The following is a 24,618-nucleotide window of genomic DNA, read 5'->3' on the forward strand; positions in this document are numbered from 1 at the left end:
CATGTCAGGAGCAATACAAGTAGACGCAAGTAGAAAAATGAGCCGTGATAAAAAAATTGCTGTTTTGAAGAGCGTAGTGCGAGCGTAGAGTGAAGCAGTCGGCCTCCGTTTCTGGCGGTGGCGCCGCTGTGGCAAACGCAGCTGGTGGGAAAGGGGAAAGGTTGCCTGTTCACGTCCATTAAAGGGGCGCTATGAGCTCGTCAGGGGGTCAATCTGGGTCAGTCTCTCGTCCCCAGCTTGCTAGTCTGTCTCTCGTCTGCATTTGTTAGGCAGTTAGTGTCTGTCTGTCATTTGGAGTGCTAGTATGTCTGTCGTTCGGATCAACCTTTAAAGCCGGCGAAATGAGAGTCTTTCCACTCCATCAGTAAGACAACTCAGCGAGTGGTCGCCCGGTTGGGGCTTAGTTCCTGCATCTGAGTCTGCGCGTTAGGCCGCTAGTCTGCTCGAGTTTGCTCAGGCAATGGTCATTGGCGGTTGGATCGATAGGTTGGTCGCTCTCGCTGACACACAAGATGACTTGTCCGTCTTGAGCGTCGGCACATGTGAGGTCGCCACGTGAGTCCAGTGGGCCGCGGCGTATAGCGAGGGGTAGTGGCTTCGCGGCCGACACGAGAGCAACAGGAGTCAACCCACGACATCGGTCTGGCCGGTGCGAGCTGCGACGCCGTGAGACGGGAGATCGGCGCGCCTTCCTGCGTCCGTTGAAGCGGCTGGCAGCGGACAGTTCGGAAGAGCGATTTGGGGGTGCTGCGCCTGGTCTTCTCGAGAAATCGTAGTTTATTAGAAGTTAAGTGATTGGTGATATGTTGTTTGAATCACTCTTGTTAAATTCTACTTGTTTTCTTGGTGAGGTCACCAGCCGTTTTGCTTTGGGGTCGTCCCACCATTCTTCTCAGTTTGCCCACCCGCGGGAAGGTGGTTGTTTATAAATTGGGTGGTCCGTTTTTCCCTTGTGGAGAAGGAGCGGGTTAGAGCAACCTGCGGTTCGGGTTGTTCGGTAATCTCCCTATCAATCTACCGTACGTTAGTAGCTGCCTCTGTCATGTTTGTCGGATTGGGTGTGTTAAAGAATTTATTGCTTGGAGTGTAACGGCCAAATACCTGAAATACGTTTTGATCTTTGGACACTTCGATATTATTGCCTATGATCTTGAGAGGCGGTGTCTGTGTTCTGTAGAGCATCTTGAGTATTGTTTGGCCAACCTTGTAGAATTTTATATAAGATTGCATTTCATGGGCTTTTATTTAAATGATCTTTTTAGTACATAATGTTGCCACCGTTTCACCATAAGACCTTTCTTGGAAGTTAAAATCAAGTTGCACCTTCGGTGGCAAGGTTAATATTTTAATTGTTACTGTTTTTTACCATTTCCATCACTCCTACGGTGGGTGCATAGTTTGTGTGCTTGTGTAAATTGTTAAAACTCTTAGTTTAAAGTTATCTGGTGTGTTGCAGATTTGCACCAGCGTAATCTTTCAGAGGCTGTTGTGAGCGGTCGTAACTATGGCCGTGTCAAAAGGCAGCGGCAAGGTTCTCTGCCCGAAAGCTCATACAGTCAAAACTTGTTTCATTCTGCCCCTGAATAAATTGTAACTTTGATATTTAGAGGGTGCTTTCTGATTATAGTTTTAAATCTGTTTCTTTAAAAAAATGCTTTTAGGCACTATTAAAGTGAATGAAATTCCCATTTGTTAAAAGGAATTTGGTTATGATTTCATCAGTTACTCCCTGGCAACTACTTCCATGCTTACATAGTGTGATTAAATGTGTTAATGTTCTTGATGAATCGCTAGTAAATAAAATAAATTCTTAAGAATATTCTTTGAAAATAAATCGCGGTTCAGAAAAGATAGCAGACGAAAGCTTTGTCTACTGATAACGCCGAAGGGGAGAAGACGCGAATTTCCTTTGATCGTTCGCTAAAAGGCGGACAACCAGTTGAACACGAGCGAACGCAAGCGAATGCGGACCGAACACGACCGAATTCCGTCTGCTTATACGCGCCTATCGTTTACACCAGAGAGAATTCTCGTTCGCCTTTGCATGTTCGTTTTTTTTTTTTTTTTTTTTAGAAAAAAATCGGAATTTAGTTATCGCAGTGAGAGACTGCAGGCTATTCAGACCCAGAGAGAGCGCCGTGTTGGGCTGTGATGTGACGTAATGATAGGGTCCCTATTCACTGCGGCCACGCCTGCTGTGTATATAATACAGGCGCTGTTGTACTGCTGTATGGGACGGCGTGGCGGCATAATTAATGGGAGAGCGCGGCTGGCCGTGACGTCTGCCCGTCTGTCCCCCATACACCACGCGGATGCCTGCAGTTGCTCTTCTGCAGTACCCACTTAATGTCGCTACAGCACTGACCTGCTATTTGGGCTGTACAGACTCAAACAAATCATCACGGAAACTGCACTGCTAGCTATTACAGTGAAGTGCCAAGGAAACTGGAATAGGCACGCGTATTCGAATACAAAGATATGTAAACAGCCAAAATACGGCGCTGCAGACGGTAACGCCAATATAAGACAGCAAGTGTCTGGCGGAGTTGTTAGATCGATTACTGCTGCTACAATGGCGGTTAATCAAGGTTTAAAAGAGTTTGGACGTGATGTTATAATCGGCGAACGAGGGATGGGATTTCATGCTGACCGTAGGTGATCCAGTTCATCTTGTAAGTGAGCCGGCTCGCAGCTTTTGTTGACTCTGCCCACCAAGGTTTTCATGGCACCTCTCTTTTGCCTAGGATGATGGTTAGATTCCTTGTGGAGGTATCGAACCGTGTGAGTGTTCTTTCTATAAACCTTGTGGCCCAGCAGCAGCCTTTATGAAATACGGATATACCAGCAAGGAAATTGATCGAGCCCTCCATCAAAGAAGAAAAGAAGCCAGAAGTCCAGAGCAACAACAGTCACCTACTGGAAAAGTTTTCCTACCGTTCACTAATAAGGTCACGGACCGTATCGGGAAAATTCTGACCAAGTATGGGATCGAAACAATCTTCAGACTGAAACGTCCCCTTAGAAAAATTAATGAATTACTGTGCTGGTAAACCCCTTACGTTATTTGATTTTCAAACAGCTGAGCAAAACTGAACGTACTCAGACATTTCTCTCTTTACTTATTTTGATCATCACTAAACTGACACACAATATTATAAGAGCAACGCAATCTGACTTTCAATAATCCCCACAAAAGAATGGCCCTGACTAACAATAACCTATACCTTTCATGAATCACTTACCTCATAAAAATCTTCATTACTCAAACTATTGCAATACAGCGAGCGCCAATACTGCCAGCTAAATAAAAGATTCTAACTACTGAAGGCACTAACTACTGATAGGCATAGTTAGCAAATGGAAGATTTTGATACAGAACAAACAATGTATTTACCTTAATAGTGTTCAAAAGTCATTATATCAGTTCATGACATCCTGTCTTACAAATTTACACTCTCTGATGGACACACGTCCAGATCATCCGCTCTCAAAACTCCGCCATCTCTCTCCCCACATCCACCACTGCTGGCGGCTCACCTCCAACTGCGCAACACTACGCGCTGTTCACATCCAACTACCCAACACTACAATAGCGACCATTCCAATGCCACCCAGCCACAGACTGCACACAGCACAGCCAGTGATTTTCATACAGAGCGCTACGTGGCGTTACCAATATAAAAACCTAAACAGCCTACTTACAAGACCCTCCAAGAAGATTAAGGAATATTTAAGAACTGCAAAAGACGCCCGACATCCCATAGCTGCCTAGCAAGACCTGGGGTATACAAAATTCCATGCAGTTGTGGATAAGTACATATTGGAACAACGAAAAGAAGTGTAAACACCGGCTTAGCCGAACATAAAAGAAACTGTCGCTTAGGACACATCGAAAAATCGGCCGTAGCTGAGATGGGAATAACGAAATTAAATTTAACGAGACAAGCGTTCTAGCACGAACATCCCATTATAATGCGCGCATGTGTAGAGTAACAATAGAAATTCACAAACACCATGACAATTTTAATAGAAAAGAGAAAGTTTTAAAGTTGGACAAAATATGGATGTCGCCGTTGTGCCAGCAGAATGACAATCGATTACTCTTAATCGAGAATGATGACGCCTTCCAAAGATAGGCATACCGTCGGCATCACGTGACGAATGGTGGTGCCCTCTATGCGCTCTATAAATGCGAGAGTACCTGCAGCCTCAGTGGCAGTAGCCGGACGACCTCAGAAGATGTCTCCCGCAGATGGAGACGAAACTCAGTTGGAAATTTTATACATCGACCACGGCCTCTCAGGCAGGAAGTTTCAACTGAAAACATATTCGTTTTTCTTCCTTTCTTTCCCAGGTGGTGTGAACTCACATTAGAATGACTGATGGACAGCAGCTGCACATTAAATGAACGGAAATGGCAGTTTCGACTATTTTATCTTATTTTTTATAAGCATATGAGGAGTCTGACTTACCCACGTCAACTTTGAAAAGGTATTTTAGTAAAACGAAGAATAATCCCCACAACAGAGTTGACAACTCAGATGGTAAATTTAAACATTTGTTCACTGAAGAACGAAAAGGCGACTGATAGCATATATGAAATAAACAGGCATCAAATATTTTAGTCCAGCGATGAAACATCTCATTGTTAGATCATTAGCCTATCAGCTAGATCAAAGAAATGTCTTACCACACAGATGTCACAATGAAACTTGTCTAGCTACGCATGAATGGGCTATAGGATTTTTTACTACGTTTACTATCTTGTCTATTCACAAGCCAGAAAATACACCTGGTGCACGAGCGATGAGATTCAACAGAGCAACAGTATTAAGCATTAAAAATTATCGTAGATAATGATATTAAATATTTTCTTACTGTTAACGTTTTTTAGATTCCATATTCAGTAGTGTATATTGTTCACTAAACAACTTTGTCTTAGTTTTAACGTGATACTCTTAATCATTTCAACGTTTATGCAATAAATGACGAACGGCGCGGTATGGAAAACATCTACGCATTTCTTTGAAAAAATGTAAACAATACATAATATAGTTTTAAGTGACTGTCAAATAAGGCACGTTAGGCTACACTACAAGGTGACTTTTTTATACTTTTAGGAAATGTTTTCTTATACTCCCTTATTTTACAAAAAACTGTTAAACATTAAGTATACCATTCCGGCCCCGAGACCCCCTAAGTGTTTGTTTGAACCAGTTCGCTCTTTGTATGACAATTAGAAGTAAAGATTTGGGTTACTGTTAATGTGATTCACTTCTGTGTTGTTAAAGAGGTCCGAGTACCACTCCAATCTAAAATAACCTTTACATTCGTTGCAAGCATTTCGCTATGTTATCCCCACAGTTTTAATACAAATGGTAACATTACTGCATTATCACGCCTTGCGCTATTGTATGGATAGTGAGCTGCGTATTTTAGAAAGATAATAAAATTCTCAAATGGCAACAAAGCCTAAGGTAAATGATTAAGGTTATTAGTCACGCAGCAATTTATTTCATGACATGCAGTTCAACACTTCACATCCTTACAACTGAACAAGACAAAGCAAGGCTCAGTTATCCATTGCAGGTAAGAAGCAATCGTAGGGCCTAAACAGATTTTGTGAAGTGGAATTAGGAACTGTATTAATTTGTAAAATTTTCACATTTCTCAAACACGGCACAGGCTTTATACGTCATAATTTGTCAGTGTGTTGTGGTTGTTTGATGAGGATGTATTATTGATAGCTATCCTTTGTATTCAGTTTCAGTTCTAGTCAGATACAGTTTAGAGTACCTACCACCACAGACGCTGAAAGTAATTTGCACCGTTAATAATAGTGTTCAAAAGTAAGGCAGCAAAGGCTGTTCCAGATCAAATTCATGGGCGACTCTGTAATCGGAGTTTAGTGCCCTTGGTTTCACGTTGCTAGCAATAAAATGAGACACTCTATTCCTGTATAAACAGTAAAATAAAAGTTCGTGTTAGTGCTATAGTGTACGAGATATACAATAATGGCGATAAGAAATATCCTTAAGCATGAGGTGTTGTCAGACACAGTTACAAAGTTTCAGGTGGTTAGTTTCAACATTAACGACATTCCTCATCAGCTATGAGTCCACCTGTCCCGTTCTGCCTATCATATTGCAATCCACACGAGATGCACCAACCTGATTACATCGGGCAGAAACTTCGGGAGCATAATGACCAGCGGAGAGAGAGGCACGCGCCTACACGTATGAGTCATGCACAGTTGTGATGTACGCTGAGGCACCAAAGAAACTGGTATAGGCATGCGTATTCAGATACAGAGATACGTATACAGGCAGAATACTGCACTGCGGTCAGCAACGCCTGTATAAGGCAACAAGTGTCTGAGGCAGTTGCTAGATTGCTTACTGCTGCTACAGTGGCAGCTTATCAATATTTAAGTAAGTTTGAACGTGGTGTTATAGTCGGCGCACGAGCGATGGGACACAGCGTCTCCGAGGTAGCGATCAAGAGGATATTTTCCAGTACGACCATTTTACGAGTGTACCGTGAATATCAGGAATCCGATGAAACATCAAATCTCCGACATCACTATGGCCGGTAAAAGATCCTCCAAGAATTGGCCCAACGACGGCTGAAAAGAATCGTTCAACCTGACAGAACTGCAATCCTTTGGCAAATTTCTGCAGATTTGAATGCTGGGTCATCGACATGTGTCAGCGTGTGAACCATTCAACGAAACATCACCGATATGAGCTTTCGGAGCCGAAGGCCAACTCATGTACCCTTGATGACTGCACAAAACAAAGCTTTACGCCTCGCCTGGACCCGTCAACACCGACATTGAACTGTTTATGACTGGAAACATGTTGCCTGGTCGGACGAGTCTCGTTTCGAATTGTATCGAGTGGATGGACGTGTACGGCATGGAGACAACCTCATGAATCCATGGACCCTGTATGTCACCAGGCGACTGTTGGTGGAGGCTTTCAGATGGTGTGGGGCGTATGCAGTTGGAGTGATATGGGACCCCTGATATGTCCAGATACGACTCTGACAGGTAACAAGTACGTAAGCATACTGTCTGATTACCTGAATCCATTCATGTCCATTGTGCATTCCGAAGAACTTGGGCAAATCAAGCAGGACAATTTGACACCCCACACGTCCATATTACTATAGACTGGCTCCAGGAACAATCATATGAGTTTAAATACTTCCGCTGGCCAGCAAACTTCCCAGACAGGAACATTATTGAGCATATCTACGATGCCTTGCAACGTGCTGTTCAGAAGAGATCTCCACCCCCTCGTACTCTTGCGGATTTATGGACAGCCCGGCAGGATTCATGGTGTCAGTTCCCTCCAGCACTACTTCAGACATTAGTCGAGTCCATGCCACGTCGTGTTGCGGCACTTCTGCGTGCTCGAGGGGGCCCTACACGATATTAGGCAGGTGTACCAGTTTCTTTGGCTCTTCAGTGTAGTACAAGACGAAATGCTGGGTACTCACCGTCCACTCGAAGTAGGCGGATGCGTCCCCGAATGGCCACCTGGACTCCAGCCAGGTGCTCGGCTTGCCGGAGCCGCGGGCACGCCCACCGTCCCCGGGACCGTCGACTTCTGCGTCGTCGATGTCCGCCGCATCTACGCCGCCCCCGTCAGTGCCGTTGTCTGCCCCATCGAAATGCACCACCGCCTCCGTCACAGCGCCGCCTCCTGTACGTGAGACACAAGCCAAGACCAGTAAGCATCTACGTTGTGGAAAACGCTCCCTGTCGTGGTTGTAAAGACGTTTTGAGCTGCTATTATGCAGCTGAATGGTCTGAAGGCATTGTCAGAGTGGCAGCGGCGTTATTTTTACACTTGAGAAACAGAGAGCCTGCCGGGGTAGCCGAGCGGTTCTAGGCGCTACAATCTGGAACCGCGCGACCGCTACGTCGCAGCTTCGAATCCTGCCTTGGGCATGCGTGTGTGTGATGTCCTTAGGTTAGTTAGGTTTAATTAGTTCTAAGTCTAGGGGACTGATGACCTCAGAAGTTAAGTCCCATAGTGATCAGAGCCATTTGAACCAGAAACAGAGAGACTGGGTGGTAACAGCAAATAAGTGGATATACTGGGTGGTTAAAATTAATCTTTCCCTGTTTAACAAGTTACAACGCGGCAACTAATTACTGTACAGGTACCAAACTTGGGGGAAGTAATGGCAAGGATGTGAGGAAGAGAAATAATGCAGAATCAATTCAATTGAAGCACTTGTAATGTAATGCTGCGGTTTACCATATCATTACATATCGTTACCATTAGTCCTACAAATATGGCGGCCATCAGTGTCCAGAAGAGTCTGAAAGCGTAGGACTGTGTTCTGAACAGGAGAACGAAGCATGTCCGTAGCAATGCTGGCCACCTGTCTTGATATGGTGCGGTTTGGATCGAGGCCCACGAGAAAGACAGGCCACGGCGCGTACGTCACGAAGGTAGTCCTGAACTCGCTTGCTCGCTCAGCTCAGGAGACAGAATGGGGTTTCTAATCCTGTTAACTCACACCCGAGCGTGTAAGTACTAACGAGAATTGCATCTTCCACTGGAATCTAATATTATGAAGTCTTACTGATTAACAGTACTACAGCAAATTTTAAGATCAATACTCGATATAAATGGTATAACGGCGTCTTTATAGCATTAGTCTCTTCTGCTTAACAGTACTCATTACATTCTGGAAGTGGTGCCTTATGCAATCACTTTAGCATGATTTTATTTAATTGTAGGGCAGTAAAGGCGTAAAAAATTATAAGTAGACCCATAGACTTCCCATCGTTGTAGGACTAATAACAGTAAGATTCCATAATAGCGGATTCCAGTAGAAGTTCCAGTTTTCGTTTGTACGGACACGCCTAGTTACGAGTTAACAGGTGTAGAAACGTAGTTCGTCTGCTGATTTGAGCGAGCGAGCGAGCGCAGGACTACCTTCGTGACGTACGCGCTGCGGCCTGTCTTTCTTGTATTCCTCGGTTCGCATCAGCACCCATGTGAATGTTCCCCTGCTAAACCCTGTACTTCAGGTAGCCCCAAAACCAGAAATCACAGGGAGCGAGATCAGGTGATCGTGCCGGCGTGATCGTGCTGGCCAAGCATTTGGAAACGATCGGCTGATAATTCGATCGTTTCCAAATGTGTATCAGAGTAGCCGGTTAGCTTCACGAGCGATGTGCGGCGAGGCCTCATCTTGCATGATAACTATTGAGCTCCATGCGGCTTTCTCCTGTAGTGGAGGCATGACATGCTGGCGAAGGATATTTCAGTAGCGCTGGCCAGTCACACTGCACGTCTTTGGTTCTTGAGCGCCAGCCTGTTCAAAAATGAATGGGCCAATGATGAACGAAGCCGTGAAGCCACACCACACAGTTGCACGTTCACCATACACAAGATCTCCATGCACAGTGGCTACAGGTGAAGATCCCCACACTCGACAATTTTGCGTGTTCACCTCACCCGTCAGAGAAAAGTAAGCTTCCTCTGCCCATAGGAAGGTCGAGGGCCCGCCCTTGTCAATTTCAATTCTTGCGACAAAGTGGAGAGCGAAGTCAACACGTCGTTGTGTGTCCTGTGGTACAAGCGGCTGTAGGATACGGATCTTGTACGGATACCATTTGAGAATGGTTCGAAGCACCTTCCGGGATCTTGAACTATCGTTACACAGCAGGTCGGAAATTGCGCGCAGCGTTGTCTGCCATAGCAACAGCAATTTCATCAACCATCTGTGGTGCAACCGGTCGTCGGCCTGTTCCCAGAGCGACGGCCACATCTCCAGTTGAGTCGAACTTCTTCGACATGCTCCGCACAGCAGGTGGAGAATGAGGACCCTTCCGTAATCCTTTCAGCCGGCGATATTCTCGAAGAGCAGCTGCGGAATTACTGTTGTTTTGACAGTACGAGGTGCATTCAAGTTCTAAGGCATCCGATTTTTTTTCTCCGGATTGGAAAGAGATATGGACATGCGCATTGTTTTAAAATGAGGCCGCATTCATTGTCAATACGTCCCAGAGATGGCAGCACCGTACGGCAGATGAAATTTTACCGCCAGCGGCGAGAATGAGAACTGTTTTAAATACTTAAAATGGCGACGTTTTCCTTACTTGAACAGCGTGCAATCATTCCTTTTCTGAATTTGTGTGGTGTGAAACCAATTGAAATTCATCGACAGTTGAAGGAGACATGTGGTGATGGAGTTATGGATGTGTCGAAAGTGCGTTCGTGGGTGCGACAGTTTAATGAAGGCAGAACATCGTGTGACAACAAACCGAAACAACCTCGGGCTCGCACAAGCCGGTCTGACGACATGATCGAGAAAGTGGAGAGAATTGTTTTGGGGGATCGCCGAATGACTGTTGAACAGATCGCCTCCAGAGTTGGCATTTATGTGGATTCTGTGCACACAATCCTGCATGACGACCTGAAAATGCGAAAAGTGTCATCCAGGTGCGTGCCACGAATGCTGACGGACGACCACACGGCTGCCCGTGTGGCATTTTGCCGAGCAATGTTGACGCGCAATGACAGCACGAATGGGACTTTCTTTTCGTCGGTTGTGACAATGGATGAGACGTGGATGCCATTTTTCAATCCAGAAACAAAGCGCCAGTCAGCTCAATGGAAGCACACAGATTCACCGCCACCAAAAAAATTTCGGGTAACCGCCAGTGCTGAAAAAATGATGGTGTCCATGTTCTGGGACAGCGAGGGCGTAATCCTTGCACATTGCTTTCCAAAGGGCACTACGGTAACAGGTGCATCCTACGAAAATGTTTTGAAGAACAAATTCCTTCCTGCACTGCGACAAAAACGTCCAGGAAGGGCTGCGCGTGTGCTGTTTCACCAAGACAACGCACCCTCACATCGAGCTAACGTTACGCAACAGTTTCTTCGTGATAACAACTTTGAAGTGATTCCTCATGCTCCCTACTCACCTGACCTGGCTCCTAGTGACTTTTGGCTTTTCCCAACAATGAAAGACACTCTCCGTGGCCGCACATTCACCAGCCGTGCTGCTGTTGCCTCAGCGATTTTCCAGTGGTCAAAACAGACTCCTAAAGAAGCCTTCGCCGCTGCCATGGAATCATGGCGTCAGCGTTGTGAAAAATGTGTACGTCTGCAGGGCGATTACGTCGAGAAGTAACGCCAGTTTCATCGATTTCGGGTGAGTAGTTAATTAGAAAAGAAATCGGAGACCTTAGAACTTGAATGCACCTCGTACAGCTTCACCAGTAAGGCCCTGCTCCTCTTGTCCAAGCTCATGTTGACACGTCAACAAGTGCGCATGCGACTGGTCAGGTGTGTGAGACTATGAACCACGATGACTGATCACGGAACCTGGTGGCCGTAGTTGGAACTGGACAGTGGCGCTGTGACGCATGGAAATCATGGACCCCACACTCTGGACGTTAATGCTACCAAGTTCGGTACTCATACGGTAACTAGCTTCCGTGTCAAAAAATTGTTCAAATGGCTCTGAGCACTATGGCACTTAACTTCCGAGGTCATCAGTCCCCTAGAACTTAGAACTACTTAAACCTAAGGACGTAACACACATCCATGCCCGAAGCAGGATTCGAACCTGCGACTGTAGCGGTCACGCAGTTCCAGACTGTAGCGCCTAGAACCGCTCGGCCACTCCGGCCGGCATATCTGTCCACTGAATTAGGTGTGTGTACCACAGATGCAAATAGGGAAAGTTTAATTCTAACCCACGGGTAACATATATCTTATATATACTTTATCCACATTTTTAAAATACCGAACTCTTTAGTCTAAATTTGTCATTTACTATTGACAAATAACGTATAACAGTTACGTTTAATTTTTATAAATTGCATTGTTCGCCTTTTATTGGTTTACGGATAAATACCCAGTGCTGCTCTCCTACAATTCTTCTAATTCTACCAATCATTGTTACCAGACCTACCTTTTAACTATTTTTTATGGTTTTTCTAATTTCCTAATTGTAATAATTTCTGCTTTTAAGCGAATTTTAAAGTGTTTTCAAAATTTATTTGGGTGCCAGTTTCGGTGCCAGCTATATGTAATAGAATTTTCGTGTATTTTCTAAAACATGTGTCTGTAATACCCTCTTCGCATGGCAATAACCTAACACAAATCAAGCAGCTTATCGCTTAGGGTATTAACAAATAAGGGGCACCTACAATGATTATTCAAAAGAAAAATACGAGAAAATTCGTAAGAATTTCAGTAGTACTGCACCAACTTCCTTGGAATTTATATTGTAGAAAGTAAATATCAAAACTGTGTGACAAATGTACTGCATATTATGCCTTTATAATGTCTTAATATTTCATATATACTGTGTACCCGACTTGTATTTGCAATTTTGTTTCTGAAACCTGTAGCCGGCGTCAATTCCGAGAAAATTACAAGAGAAGTTTAACGCGTCTATTGTGTAACTGGTGTATCTACGGAAAGGTGCCGACTTTATGAAGTCACTGTGGTTAAGTGCATGCTGTTTGGTTATCTGTATGCGCTCCTTATCTTGACACGTCTCTGCATGGTACCGTACTGTGAATGGGAAGCAAATATTCCGGTTACGCCTTCACAGGATTCGCCTCGCGTACACCCCGTTGTGATGTTAGGACACAGACGAGCACCGCCTGGTGTGCAGATCGGAGAGAGGTGTCTGGTTCTTGGTGCGGCAGATGTTGTCCCTAGTTACCCGTACCACTCCTCATCAGATACCTACTCAACTGCGGCTCTTCCTGGACGAGGGACACTTCCCGCAAGCGAAGACTAACTCTGTGAGGTGGATTCGTGGACACGCAGCTCTCTACTTGTTCCTTAATGAACGCTATTGTACAGTTGTCCGCAATCCAAAATATAGACAATTTTCTCCAATTTCCTCTTCAGTGTGTAATGACGCAATCCGACGCAGAGACATACAATACCTTAAAGGCAGCGTCAAAGATTAAATTGAGAGGGATGTGGAATATAATCTCTGTAATGTTCATATTGGATTCTCTTTTGTTTCATACTCCAAGAAGAAGTTAAGATACACTTTGGATTGTTACCTTGTAGGGGATGGACATAATTTTTGGTGTGTGTGGATAGGCAGCCATCTTGTTAGTATTTATGGTTTGTGCGACGAGCAGAGCAAGTCTTATTGTCTTGTGAATAAAAAATAGTGAGAAGTATCAAAGTTTTACGACAATTATTTAAAGCGACGTAGCATTGTATTCGTTGGTTTCCACCGTCTTCGTGAAGTAAGCTGGTGCCGACTTAGGAAGATACAGTCAACAAAGAGAAGAACATCGATGGAGACTAATGAATTGGCAGAAGGATTAATTCTCCGTCTAAGGTGAGAAATCTGATTAAATCAACAATGACGTAGAATTGAAAAATGTAATTAATCGGAATTGTAGATTATATTACAGGCAAATTTCACGCAGCACTAAATTTGTCCGCATTCAAGCCGGTCAATACAGTCCGTAAAAAAGTCTGTCAAAAATTCTAAAGTTACAGTTCCATATCCATAATTTTTTTCTCTTTTCAAAAAATCAATAAATTTAATTTTTTTATTTATTTCGTCACAAGTGTCTCCCTTAACCCACCCCTCAGCTAGGGTGTTCCTGTCGTGAAGAGTTGATCCCCGGCTGTCCCTCACTTAGAACCGATACATTCACTGGTAATCGGAATTTTCTTTCAAAACAAGTTGATTGTCTAAACTAGTATGGCGTCTTGCTGCTCCCTACTCCTCGCGTGATGCCGGGTTCCTGATATTCTCGGTGGTATCAATGACAAAAATAAATAATAACAAAAATGAACGAAAAGAAAAATAAATAAATTAATGATGTTCACGGGACATGGTGGGCAGGCCTCGGGTTCCGACCCCTGCCCATTTTGCCCCCAACCCTCCCTTTGGGCACCAAGAAGGATCCTTTCACACAAAATGGTTAGCATTCGCGCTTGGCAAGCGGGTCGCGGACGAGGTGACGTTTCTTATCCTGGGAGCGCTTATTAATTTATATTTTTTGATCACTGGTTGGTTGGTTTGTTCGCTGATTGGTATGGGGGAAGGGACCAGACAGCGATGTCATCGGTTCCCTCGGATTAGGAAAGGAAGTCGGCCGTGTTCTTTAAAGGAACCATCCCTGCATTGGTCTGAAGCGATTTAGGGAGATCATGGAAATCCTAAATCACGATGACTGGACGCAGGTTTAAACGGTCGCTTTCCCAAACCACTGCGCCACCTCGGTCGGTCCATGAATGGTCACATTATTTAGTTTGTCTGAAGTTTGAGAAGTAGTATAATGAAAAAAAATACCCGCGCTCATTTTCATGAAGTTGAAGTGAATTTCATATATTATTTGACTATTTACTATTTGTATATTTTCAAGGATGAGGGGCAGTCTTGGAAAGCCCAAGTCAAACCTCAATAAATAATGATGCGAATTAGGTTATTCACAATCAGTAATATAATGAGTAACAATTTGCCAGACATAGAATTGGTCGTCGGGTGTGCTCTCTGTAGTGGACTGACAAGGCAGCCAGTCCACAGTGAAGTAGCCGAAAGGGCACGCGTCATCTCACGCCGTCTGGCGTTAAGTCTGGAACAGGATTCGTAATGAATGTGATAAAGAAAAGAACGTAGCTACTAGAACACCTAACTTTTATATTGTCCTTTGGTATACAGCATTATGGATGATACAAGTGAGACTCTATCTTGAGGTACATGCAACGTTACAAATGGTTAATGGCGCCTTGCTAGGTCGTAGCCATTAACTTAGCTGAAGGCTATTCTAACTGTCTCTCGGCAAATGAGAGAAAGGCTTCATCAGTGTAGTCGCAAGCAACGTCGTCGTACAACTGGGGCGAGTGCTAGTCAGTCTCTCGAGACCTGCCGTGTGGTGGCGCTCGGTCTGCGATCACTCAGTGGCGACACGCGGGTCCGACATGTACTAATGGACCGCGGCCGATTTAAGCTACCACCTAGCAAGTGTGGTGTCTGGCGGTGACACCACACTCTCAACATCACATGTTGCACAATGGTATTTGTCATACAGACGTAGAAAACATGGATTGTAGCTTCATGCAAATAAACGTAGTTTTTTTTCCATTGTGTTACTCCTCAAATGCCATATAAATCAATTAATATGACAAGTGATGAAAAATAGATTAATAATTAAGTTTCACTGGTAGTCGATTCGTTGCCTCATACACGTTCGTCTTACGTAGCTCGAACGCTAACCACTTTACCACCATGAACACTAACGTCCGCCACCTACGCGCAGACACATCAGTTACATAACGCGTAAAACTTCTCTTGCGATTTTCTCGGAACTGCCAGAGTAGTGCGCCTGACTACTTGCACATTATGTTGTTTTTATGGCCTACTGAAGTTGTACGAAGTGATCCCAACGTCGTGACCTCCCCTGGTTAGTTGTAGTGAGCGAAATACGAGGTGTGGCTAGAAAAAAACCGGACTAGTACTGGTGAAACAATAAAACGAATGCAATAAGGCTGAAAGTCGCGTGGCCTGTCACGTGACTCTCGCTCCGCCTACTGCTCGAGTTTCGTCTGCCTCCTGCACTCAGTCTGCCCGTGGCGTCTGTTTTAAGTAGTTGACGTTTTGTCTGTGCGTCGGAAAATGTCGAGTGTACAGAAAGAACAGCGTGTTAACATCAAATTTTGTTTCAAACTAGGAAAATCTGCCAGTGAAACGTTTGTAATGTTACAACAAGTGTACGGCGATGATTGTTTATCGCGAACACAAGTGTTTGAGTGGTTTCAACGATTTAAAGATGGCCGCGAAGACACCAGTGATGACACTCGCACTGGCAGACCATTGTCAGCAAAAACTGATGCAAAACATTGAAAAAATCGGTAAACTTGTTCGACAAGATCGCCGTTTAACAGTCAGAGCAGTGTCTGAGTTAACAGGAGTTGACAAGGAAAGTGTTAGGCAGATTCTTCATGAAAGTTTCAACATGAACAAAGTGTGTTCAAAAATGGTTCCAAAGTGTCTCACAATTGAACAGAAGGAACGCCGAAGAATGATTTGTTCTGACATCCTGGAAAACATTGAAAGTGAAAAAAAAGGCTCTGAGCACTATGGGACTCAACTGCTGAGGTCATTAGTCCCCTAGAACTTAGAACTAGTTAAACCTAACTAACCTAAGGACATCACAAACATCCATGCCCGAGGCAGGATTCGAACCTGCGACCGTAGCGGTCTTGCGGATCCAGACTGCAGCGCCTTTAACCGCACGGCCACGTCGGGCGGCCATCGAAAGTGATCCCACCTTCTTACAAAATGTTATTACTTGCGATGAATCGTGGTTTTATACTTACGATCCCGAAACTAAACGACAATCCTGGTTCTCCACGACAAAAAAAAAAGCACGAATGTCAAAATCGAAATTCAAGGCAATGATGATTGTTTTTTTTTTTTTTTTGACATCAAAGGGATTGTGCACATTGATTGGGTACCAGATGGACAAACAGTGAATCAGCATTACTACATTAGCGTCCTGGCTACCCTACGTGAGCGAGTACGGAGAAAACGGAACGATTTGTGGAGAAAAAAGTCATGGATCCTTCACCAAGACAATGCCCCAGCTCACAGTGCGTTGTCAGTCAAGACGTTTTTGGCAAAACACAACATTCCCATCTTAGATCATCCACCCTACTCACCTGATTTGGCCCCCTGTGACTTTTTTCTTTTCCCTAAAGACAAGTCAGCTTTGAAAGGAACTAGATTTGAGACTGTTGAAGCAGTAAAAGAAAAAGCGACGGAAGTAATGTATGGACTTACCGAAAATGATCTGCAGCATTGCTATGAACAGTGGAAAATTCGTATGGAGTGGTGTAGAGACCGAGGAGGAGAGTACATTGAAGTAGATAACATGAAATTGTAAATAATTGTAAATAAATGTTTTTTCCAGCATCAGTCCGGTTTTTTTCTAGGCGCACCTCGTACACTGTATGCCATATTTCCTTTAGGAGTCTGCCGGATATTGGGCCAGTATATGGCAGATAAGCGATTCTAGTCTCCGACTGCGTAACGCGTTCTATGCGAATGTGGCATATCGTACGTGGGGCAGGCTGTCAGAACATCGAGGAAATGTGCAATGAACGTACCGACACACCAGACAAACAGCCAAGCAAACCAGCTGCCAACGGGCACTGCATCGAATATAACAATATAACCGTGAAGTGAAATACGATGAGATGAGTACAGTGGTGCAGATGAAAAGTTCCTGGGACTGTGTAAGGGAAGCTGTGAATAACGGTAAAGTTTGATGTTTCAAGAAATTGTTCAGTAAGTTCGAATAAAATCTCAGAAATAGGATAATTCACGAACATCCATCGTCCTTTCTAATAAGAATTTGTTTTCAAATATTATTGGAGCAACATCATATTTCAAAAATTGTAAATTCTATCCAAAATCTCATTCTTAAGAATGCGAATTATTTACTTGCAAACGTGGCTTAGCATTGTCTTGCCGCTGTTAGTTTCCTGGGCGAGTTGACGAAACTTCAGTCTGATACCTCTCTAAAATACAAATCTAAACTATCAGAACTGATTCACTTCATGAGAGAAAGATTTGCATTACCAGTTTTCACAACAATAAAGTATAAAAACCACAAAATTAATCTGCGACTAGAACAACATAAAATTAATTTTATTGACACCTTACTGCATGACGTAAACAATGTGAAGGATGGGCCTTAATGTACGAGAGGCGGTTAATATGTATTGCAACAAATTTATTTTTCGACCACTTTCGGTTGAATAAATGCAGAATTTGTTGTGGAAAATCGTAGAATTTTCCCGCTTCAGCCCGTATAGTTTCTTGACGTCCCGGAACCTGGCGGCCAGATGGCGTGGCCGAGCGGTTCTAGGCGCTTCAGTGTGGAACCACGCTGCCGCGACGGCCGCAGGCTCGAATCCTGCCTCGGGCATGGATGTGTGTGATGTCCTTAGGTTAGTTAGGTTTAACTAGTTCTAAGTTATAGTGGACTGATGACCTCAGAAGTTAAGTCCCATAGTGCTCAGAGCCATTTTGGTAGCTGGTGGCGCTATATAAAGGGTGGTCCATTGATTGTGACCAGGCCAAATATCTCACGAAATAAGCACCAAACGAAAAAATTACAAAGAACGAAACTCGTCTAGCTCGAAGGGGTAAACCAGATGGCTCTATGGTTGGCCCGCTAGATAGCGCTGCCACAGGTCAAACGGATATCAACTGCGGTTTTTTCAAAGGAACCCCCATTTTTTATTACATGCTCGTGTAGTACGTAAAGAAATATGAATGTTTTAGTTGGACCACCTTTTTCTCTTTGTGATAGATGGCGCTGTAATATTCACAAACATATGGCTCACAATTTTAGACGAACAGTTGGTAACAGGTAGGTTTTTTAAATTAAAATACAGTACGTTTGAACATTTTATTTCGGTTGTTCCAATGTGATACATGTATCTTTGTGAACTTATCATTTCTGAGAACGCATGCTCTTACAGCGTCATTACCTGTAAATACCACATTAATGCAATAAATGCTCAAAATGATGTCTGTCAACCTCAATGCATTTGGAAATACGTGTAACGATATTGCTCTCAACAGCGAATAGTTCGCCTTCCGTAATGTTCGCACATGCCTTGACAATATGCTGACGCGTGTTGTCAGGCGTTTTCGGTGGATTACGATGGCAAATATCCTTCAGATTTCCCCACAGAAAGAAATCCGGCGACTCAGATCCGGTGAACGTGCGGGCCATGGTATGGTGCTTCGACGACCAATCCACCTGTCATGAAATATGCTATTCAGTACCGCTTCAACCGCACGCGAGTTATGTGCTGGGCATCCTTCATGTTTGAAGTACATCGCCATACTGACATGCAGTGAAGCATCTTGTAGTAACAACGGTAGAACATTACGTAGGAAATCAGCATACATTGCACCATTTAGATTCCCATCGATAAAATGGGGGCCAATTATCCTTTAATAATGCCGCACCATACATTAACCCGCCAAGGTCGTTGATGTTCCACTTTTCGCAGCCATCGTGGGTTTTCCGTTGCCCACTGTGCATATTATGCCGGTTTACGTTACCGCTGTTGGTGAATGATGCTTCGTCGCTAAATAGAACGCGTGCAAAAAATCTGTCATCGTCCCGTAATTTCTCTTGTGCCCAGTGGCAGAACTTTACACGACGTTCAAAGTCGTCGCCATGCAATTCCTGGTGCATAGAAATGTGGTACGGGTGCAATCGATGTTGATGTAGCATTCTCAACACCGACGTTTTTGAGATTTGTCTTCTACTGATATGCGCATTAGCCGTGACAGCAGCTGAAACACCTACTTGGGCATCATCATTTGTTGCAGGTCGTGGTTGACGTTTCACATGTCGCTCAACACTTACTGTTTCCTTAAATAACGTAACCATACGGCGAACGGTCCTGACACTTGGATGATGTCGTCCAGGATACCGAGCAGCATGCGCAGCACACGCCCGTTGGGCATTTTGATCACAATTGCTATACATCAACACGATATCGACCTTTTCCGCAATTGGTAAACGGTCCATTTTAACACGGGTAATGTATCACGAAGCAAATACCGTCCGCACTGGCGAAATGTTACGTGATACCATGTACTTACACGTATGTGACTATTACAGCGCCATCTAACACAAAGCGAAAAAAGTGGTCCAACTTGTAGTGGTACTTGAATTACGTAACCATTATGGTACCTCACCTGAACCTCTCGATACCAGTAATATTCTACTGTATTTCTGTTAACTACTTAACATATTTCTGAGACAACATTCAGATTTGATTTCACTTTTGATACATCGATATGTTCATATTGCAATGATATTATTCTTATTTGTTTTCTTTTTTTTTTTTTGTCACTATGATCTTTGACGTACTTGTAACTCTGATTTTTGGGCGCGTAAGCGATAGTTAGTTGTTAACTTGTTAGAGAGTCGGACGTTGAAAAAGTCAAGGCGTGGACGTCATGTTGGAAAGACGAATATTGTCGTCAGCTTATAAAACGTGAACTTTAACAGTGACTGTGAGGAAGGTGTTTTCAAGTATGTTTTGTATTCTGAAGTGATGTTTAGTGTGTCGCGTGATATTGCAATAAAAGGAATTAAAAAGAAGTGTAACTTAAATTCGGAGTGCTGATTGCGTTTTTTACATCACCATTATCCTGCAAAAGTGTAATCATCAAGAATGGTTTGTGAAGCGCATCTACAAAACTTTTGAATATAGCAAAATAAAACCTAGTCCTCTTTGCATCCGAGCTTGGAATCATAACCACCTAGATTTTCAAAGATTGAGCCATGATTTTACGACGAGACCAGCGTGGGAAACACAAAAAATGAGTGCCTAGGTTTTTCATTATTACATGAAATGACTATTAACTGTGCTCTAATGACACCTGCCACATAATATGACTGTTGTTGCCCGATAATGTAGTATTTAGCAGCGTGAGCAACACCACAATCGTTATTAAAATTTTGACCTTTGTTGTGGTAGGGTTGTTAGAAAGTAAAACATTCATATTTCTTTACGTACTACACGAATATGAAATAAAAATGGGGATTCCTATTTAAAAATCGCAGTTGATATGGGGATTCCTATTTAAAAATCGCAGTTGATATGGGGATTCCTATTTAAAAATCGCAGTTGATATGGGGATTCCTATTTAAAAATCGCAGTTGATATCCGTTTGACCTATGGCAGCGTCTACTAGCGGGCCAACCATAGCGCCATCTGGTTTTCCACTTCAAGCTAGACAAGTTTCGTCCTTTGTAGTTTTTTTTCTTTTGACGCTTATTTCATGAGATATTTGGCCCGGTCACGATCAATGAACCACCCTATATATATATCGACATTTAACTAATTGTAAAACGTATAGAATCGATAATATCAAATTCAATCGCATATGATGAAGTGGTATTCCAAAGATGCATTTGGTGAAAACAGGCTAGAAGATATTTCTATATAGTTCTTCGTGTGCCCGATATGTGTTCACTTCGGTACCAATTGAAATGTTGGATTGTGTAATACGTCTTTGCCAGATAAACATATTCTAATTGCATATTTTGCACGCACACACACACACACACACACACACAAATTCGTAAGTTAGTTTAATCAGTGTGGAAACCTAGGGACCGATGACCATTGCAGTTTGGTTCCATAGAACTTTACCACAAATTTCCGAATTTAATTTTATAAAATATAAAGTATTCTGTATTGTATTTGTGTTTTCTTTTTATATAGGGTGTATTTTTTTTCTTTGAAGCTGTAATCTTTTCGGATTGGATTATGTTATACCTGAAATTGTTTGTACGTTAGTGTTCTAACATTACTGTAAATCTGTACAATAATGAAGTGCAGAATAATTCGGGTGTAAAAAATGCTCAATGCACATTGATTTTGAGCTCCAAGGACAACAAACAGTTGTAATATCAGTTCATCGTATATGTTTGAATTCAGTTTTAATGTCTGGATTTAGTATTAACGGTACTTAGTCCAATGCTGAAATAAAAAAATAGCGTGGGCAGGGAATTTCGAAAAAAATGACTTTTCTGACAGATCTGAATGCATCATTGTAAAGTACATGAAAATACATAGAACGTTTATTTTGATTTCAACGGTGTTCATCCAGAAATATTAAACTCAATTTTTTTCAAGGGGTCGTTCCACCCCCTTAACGTCTGTATGAACACGTATAAAAAAATACGTGTCTTTAATTTTGCTCTACAATTCAACATTTTCAAAGTCCATCAAAACTGAAGTGTATTCCTTGGATAGGTTCCTTTTTCAGGACGGTTGGAATCCAGGCAGGCGAGTGCACGTAACAGCAAACTCGGCGGCACTAGAAGGAGACGGATGGTCCGTTCGTCAATATAACGATATTGTGCAGAAAAATGGAATTGACAATTCGGCAGCACACCAGAAAGCAGCATTAAACTAAAACGATAAGTTTCAAATATCAGCACAGTTTGGGAATGTATCACGGCGGATATGTCGGCATTAGTAATCTATGAAAAACTACTCGTGTGGATAGCAGGGACGACGGTTATAGGTGAAACAACCGGTTTTCGGTAACAAACGGTTTCTGAAATAACCGATTTTCTGTTTTTTATTCCTATTATTTCCTGTAATAATTGTAGAAATCGAACAAGGACTGAGAAATTTTGGCTCTCAAAGTTTCAAGATACACGGGATGAAAAAATTAAATGAAATACGCAAACAAAAAAAGTTAGTCCGTCCACCGTTATCGGCACGTGACGAGTGGTTGCATACCACAAAAAATCTCTGAAACTCTGCTCAAAATTCATGATGTAATCCTGTATCACACCACTATTTGGTCATTACGAATAGTCACTGCTAAAGGGTGAAAACTGAGGTTGGAGAACTCTATTTTCCGCGTTAATTTGTCCTTTTTCAAGGGCTACAAGCAGATAAAGGCACGTAACGCAGACAGAAAGCAGATCAGCTACTTTTTACTTTTACCGTAAACTATTACTTTTCATTTTTATCGTAAGCTATGAATGAATCGTTAAGTTTTGAAGTTTCTCCCGCGATGATATCGCAAGTTTGTTGTGGCTCTTCTTGTTTTTAATCTTTTAAAGCAAAAGCATTGCCACCACAGTTTTGCAGGATAGGGATGGTGGCATCGTGTAATACAACTGACGTCCGGCGACGACAGTGAGGAACTACCGTAGATACCTGACGATCAACTGTTGCAGGCTGCTCGCACGTGCGTAGCCACGCCACAAGATAACAGTTACAGCATTGTCTCAACAATGACGTACCATTTATTATGCCACGCGTTTGTTGCTTGTTTCTGTCGGCATTGTTATAAAAATAGCACTGATCGCTTTCCCCATTTTCTACAGTAGTATTTCGAACCATTCCAAATATATATAAAAATTACTCCTTTGTGAAAAAACGTGTATTTAAAAACTACATTTTAGCAGTAATGGTACGGCTAACTGATGTTTCGTTTTTAACCCAGCTATTAGCAAAACTAACAGCTGCTACCTTGTAGTTAGATACCGGCTTATCAAAGGCTAAAGGAAGATAACCTTGAAAAAAAAAAATCTGATCTTCCAGGATGGGGATTGATGCTATGGGCCAACTCCCTTCATTCGAAAAAGATACAATGTTAAAAGACATAGATGATAAAAAGCCGTGTGGATTAAATGGTAAACGAATAAAGCTACGGTAACCGGATATGAAAATTGGAACATGGAACAATTGAGGACTAAGGAATAGAGAAGACTAAATAATTAGGAAACAGAAAAAAGCACATTATTGGGTTATCAGAAACAAAAAATAAGGGATACGGCATAGAAAATAAAGGATCCTATATACACTTATAGGGTGGGGTGCAAAAACATCAAATGGCAAACCGAGGAGTGTCAATAACGATAAAGAAAAAATTACAGAGACATATTAGTAGGACACTACTGAAGAAGAAATATTGAAGAAAATTTGTGAACAGATAGACAAAAACGGAGGATGAAAATTAAATTTCATGCGTAATCTTGGGGTACTGGACAATGCTAAATGTTACGTTGTGAAACCGGATAGTAATAATAATTAGCAAAAAATAAAGAACTCCTGTTATAACTGAGGCCAAATAACTCCCGAAAAAATCGGTTGTTCAGACCTAAAACACCGGTATCGGTTTTAACTGGGCGGTTTTTGCCATCCCTACCGGATAGCTGTTCGTCTTAATCGTGGCTTCCGGGTTTGGGGAAGTGCGCAGGCTCCGTATCGAAACGGCCCGCGCGCATTAACAGCGGGGATCGCTACGCCGGTCAACATGGAAGTGGCTTTTTGCCGGTTTTCCACATCCCACACACCGAGTTAGTGCACAAGTGCCGTCTAAGTAATACAATTTCGAAAACGTTTACAAAACTTTCGTTCCCTACTCTCCTTTTGTGCCGTTGGGGTACACGTATACAGCCCACGGGGCTAAGGGTGAAGTGACAGTAAGGGCGTGCAGACTCTAGGACTGTTGATATTTTTGAAAGTATCGGGAAACCGATACATCGATATTTAAAGTAATGTCATTGACAGCCATCGACTCATCGGAAAAAAATATCGGTATATCGATGCAAAAAATATATCCGCTGCACATTCAAAATATACTGCCAGTTTAACAGCTGTATATTTAAGTACTGATTTATTATTAGACATTCTGTACATCAACAAGCTAGCTGGAAGGTGTCCAACGGGTCCGTCATTCGGTTTCGTCACATATCTGATTTGTCTGGAACACTTCGTGTCGACTGCCCTGTTTTTTCATTTCTGTAAATGCCAGCGACCTAGCATTTGTAGTGTGAAAATTGCGTGGTGAAGCTACACGCTGCAGTTTCTGTTGGTAGCGACGACCGCCGATTACGTCAGCATTTCCCCTCACAAGTCTCCGTCCCCAGCAAAGACCAGTCTTGTCACTGAGATTTTTGTTCATCAGCTGCTGTTGCCAATGTGAAGAAATAGCACACTCGTTGGGTTAAAAATTGTTTTTTAATGCAGCTGGTGTACTCTACTGCATGGATTCCACCCGTTCTGACAAGTGAACCTACCC

General features: G+C 42.9%; 1 protein-coding gene across 2 annotated transcripts in view; it reads right to left on the reverse strand.

The window, feature by feature from the left end:
• The window catches only part of LOC126210148 (uncharacterized), a 571,076-nt gene that overhangs the window by 281,061 nt on the left and 265,397 nt on the right, over window positions 1–24,618 (reverse strand). For both annotated transcript variants that reach the window (XM_049939299.1, XM_049939298.1), the window contains exon 5: window positions 7,504–7,709. In XM_049939299.1, coding sequence (XP_049795256.1) covers window positions 7,504–7,709 — 206 coding nt within the window. The remainder of the gene's footprint in view (window positions 1–7,503; window positions 7,710–24,618) is intronic.

The sequence above is a fragment of the Schistocerca nitens genome, chromosome 10 (assembly GCF_023898315.1).
Source record: "Schistocerca nitens isolate TAMUIC-IGC-003100 chromosome 10, iqSchNite1.1, whole genome shotgun sequence".
In the NCBI taxonomy this organism is placed as follows: Eukaryota; Metazoa; Arthropoda; class Insecta; order Orthoptera; family Acrididae; genus Schistocerca; species Schistocerca nitens.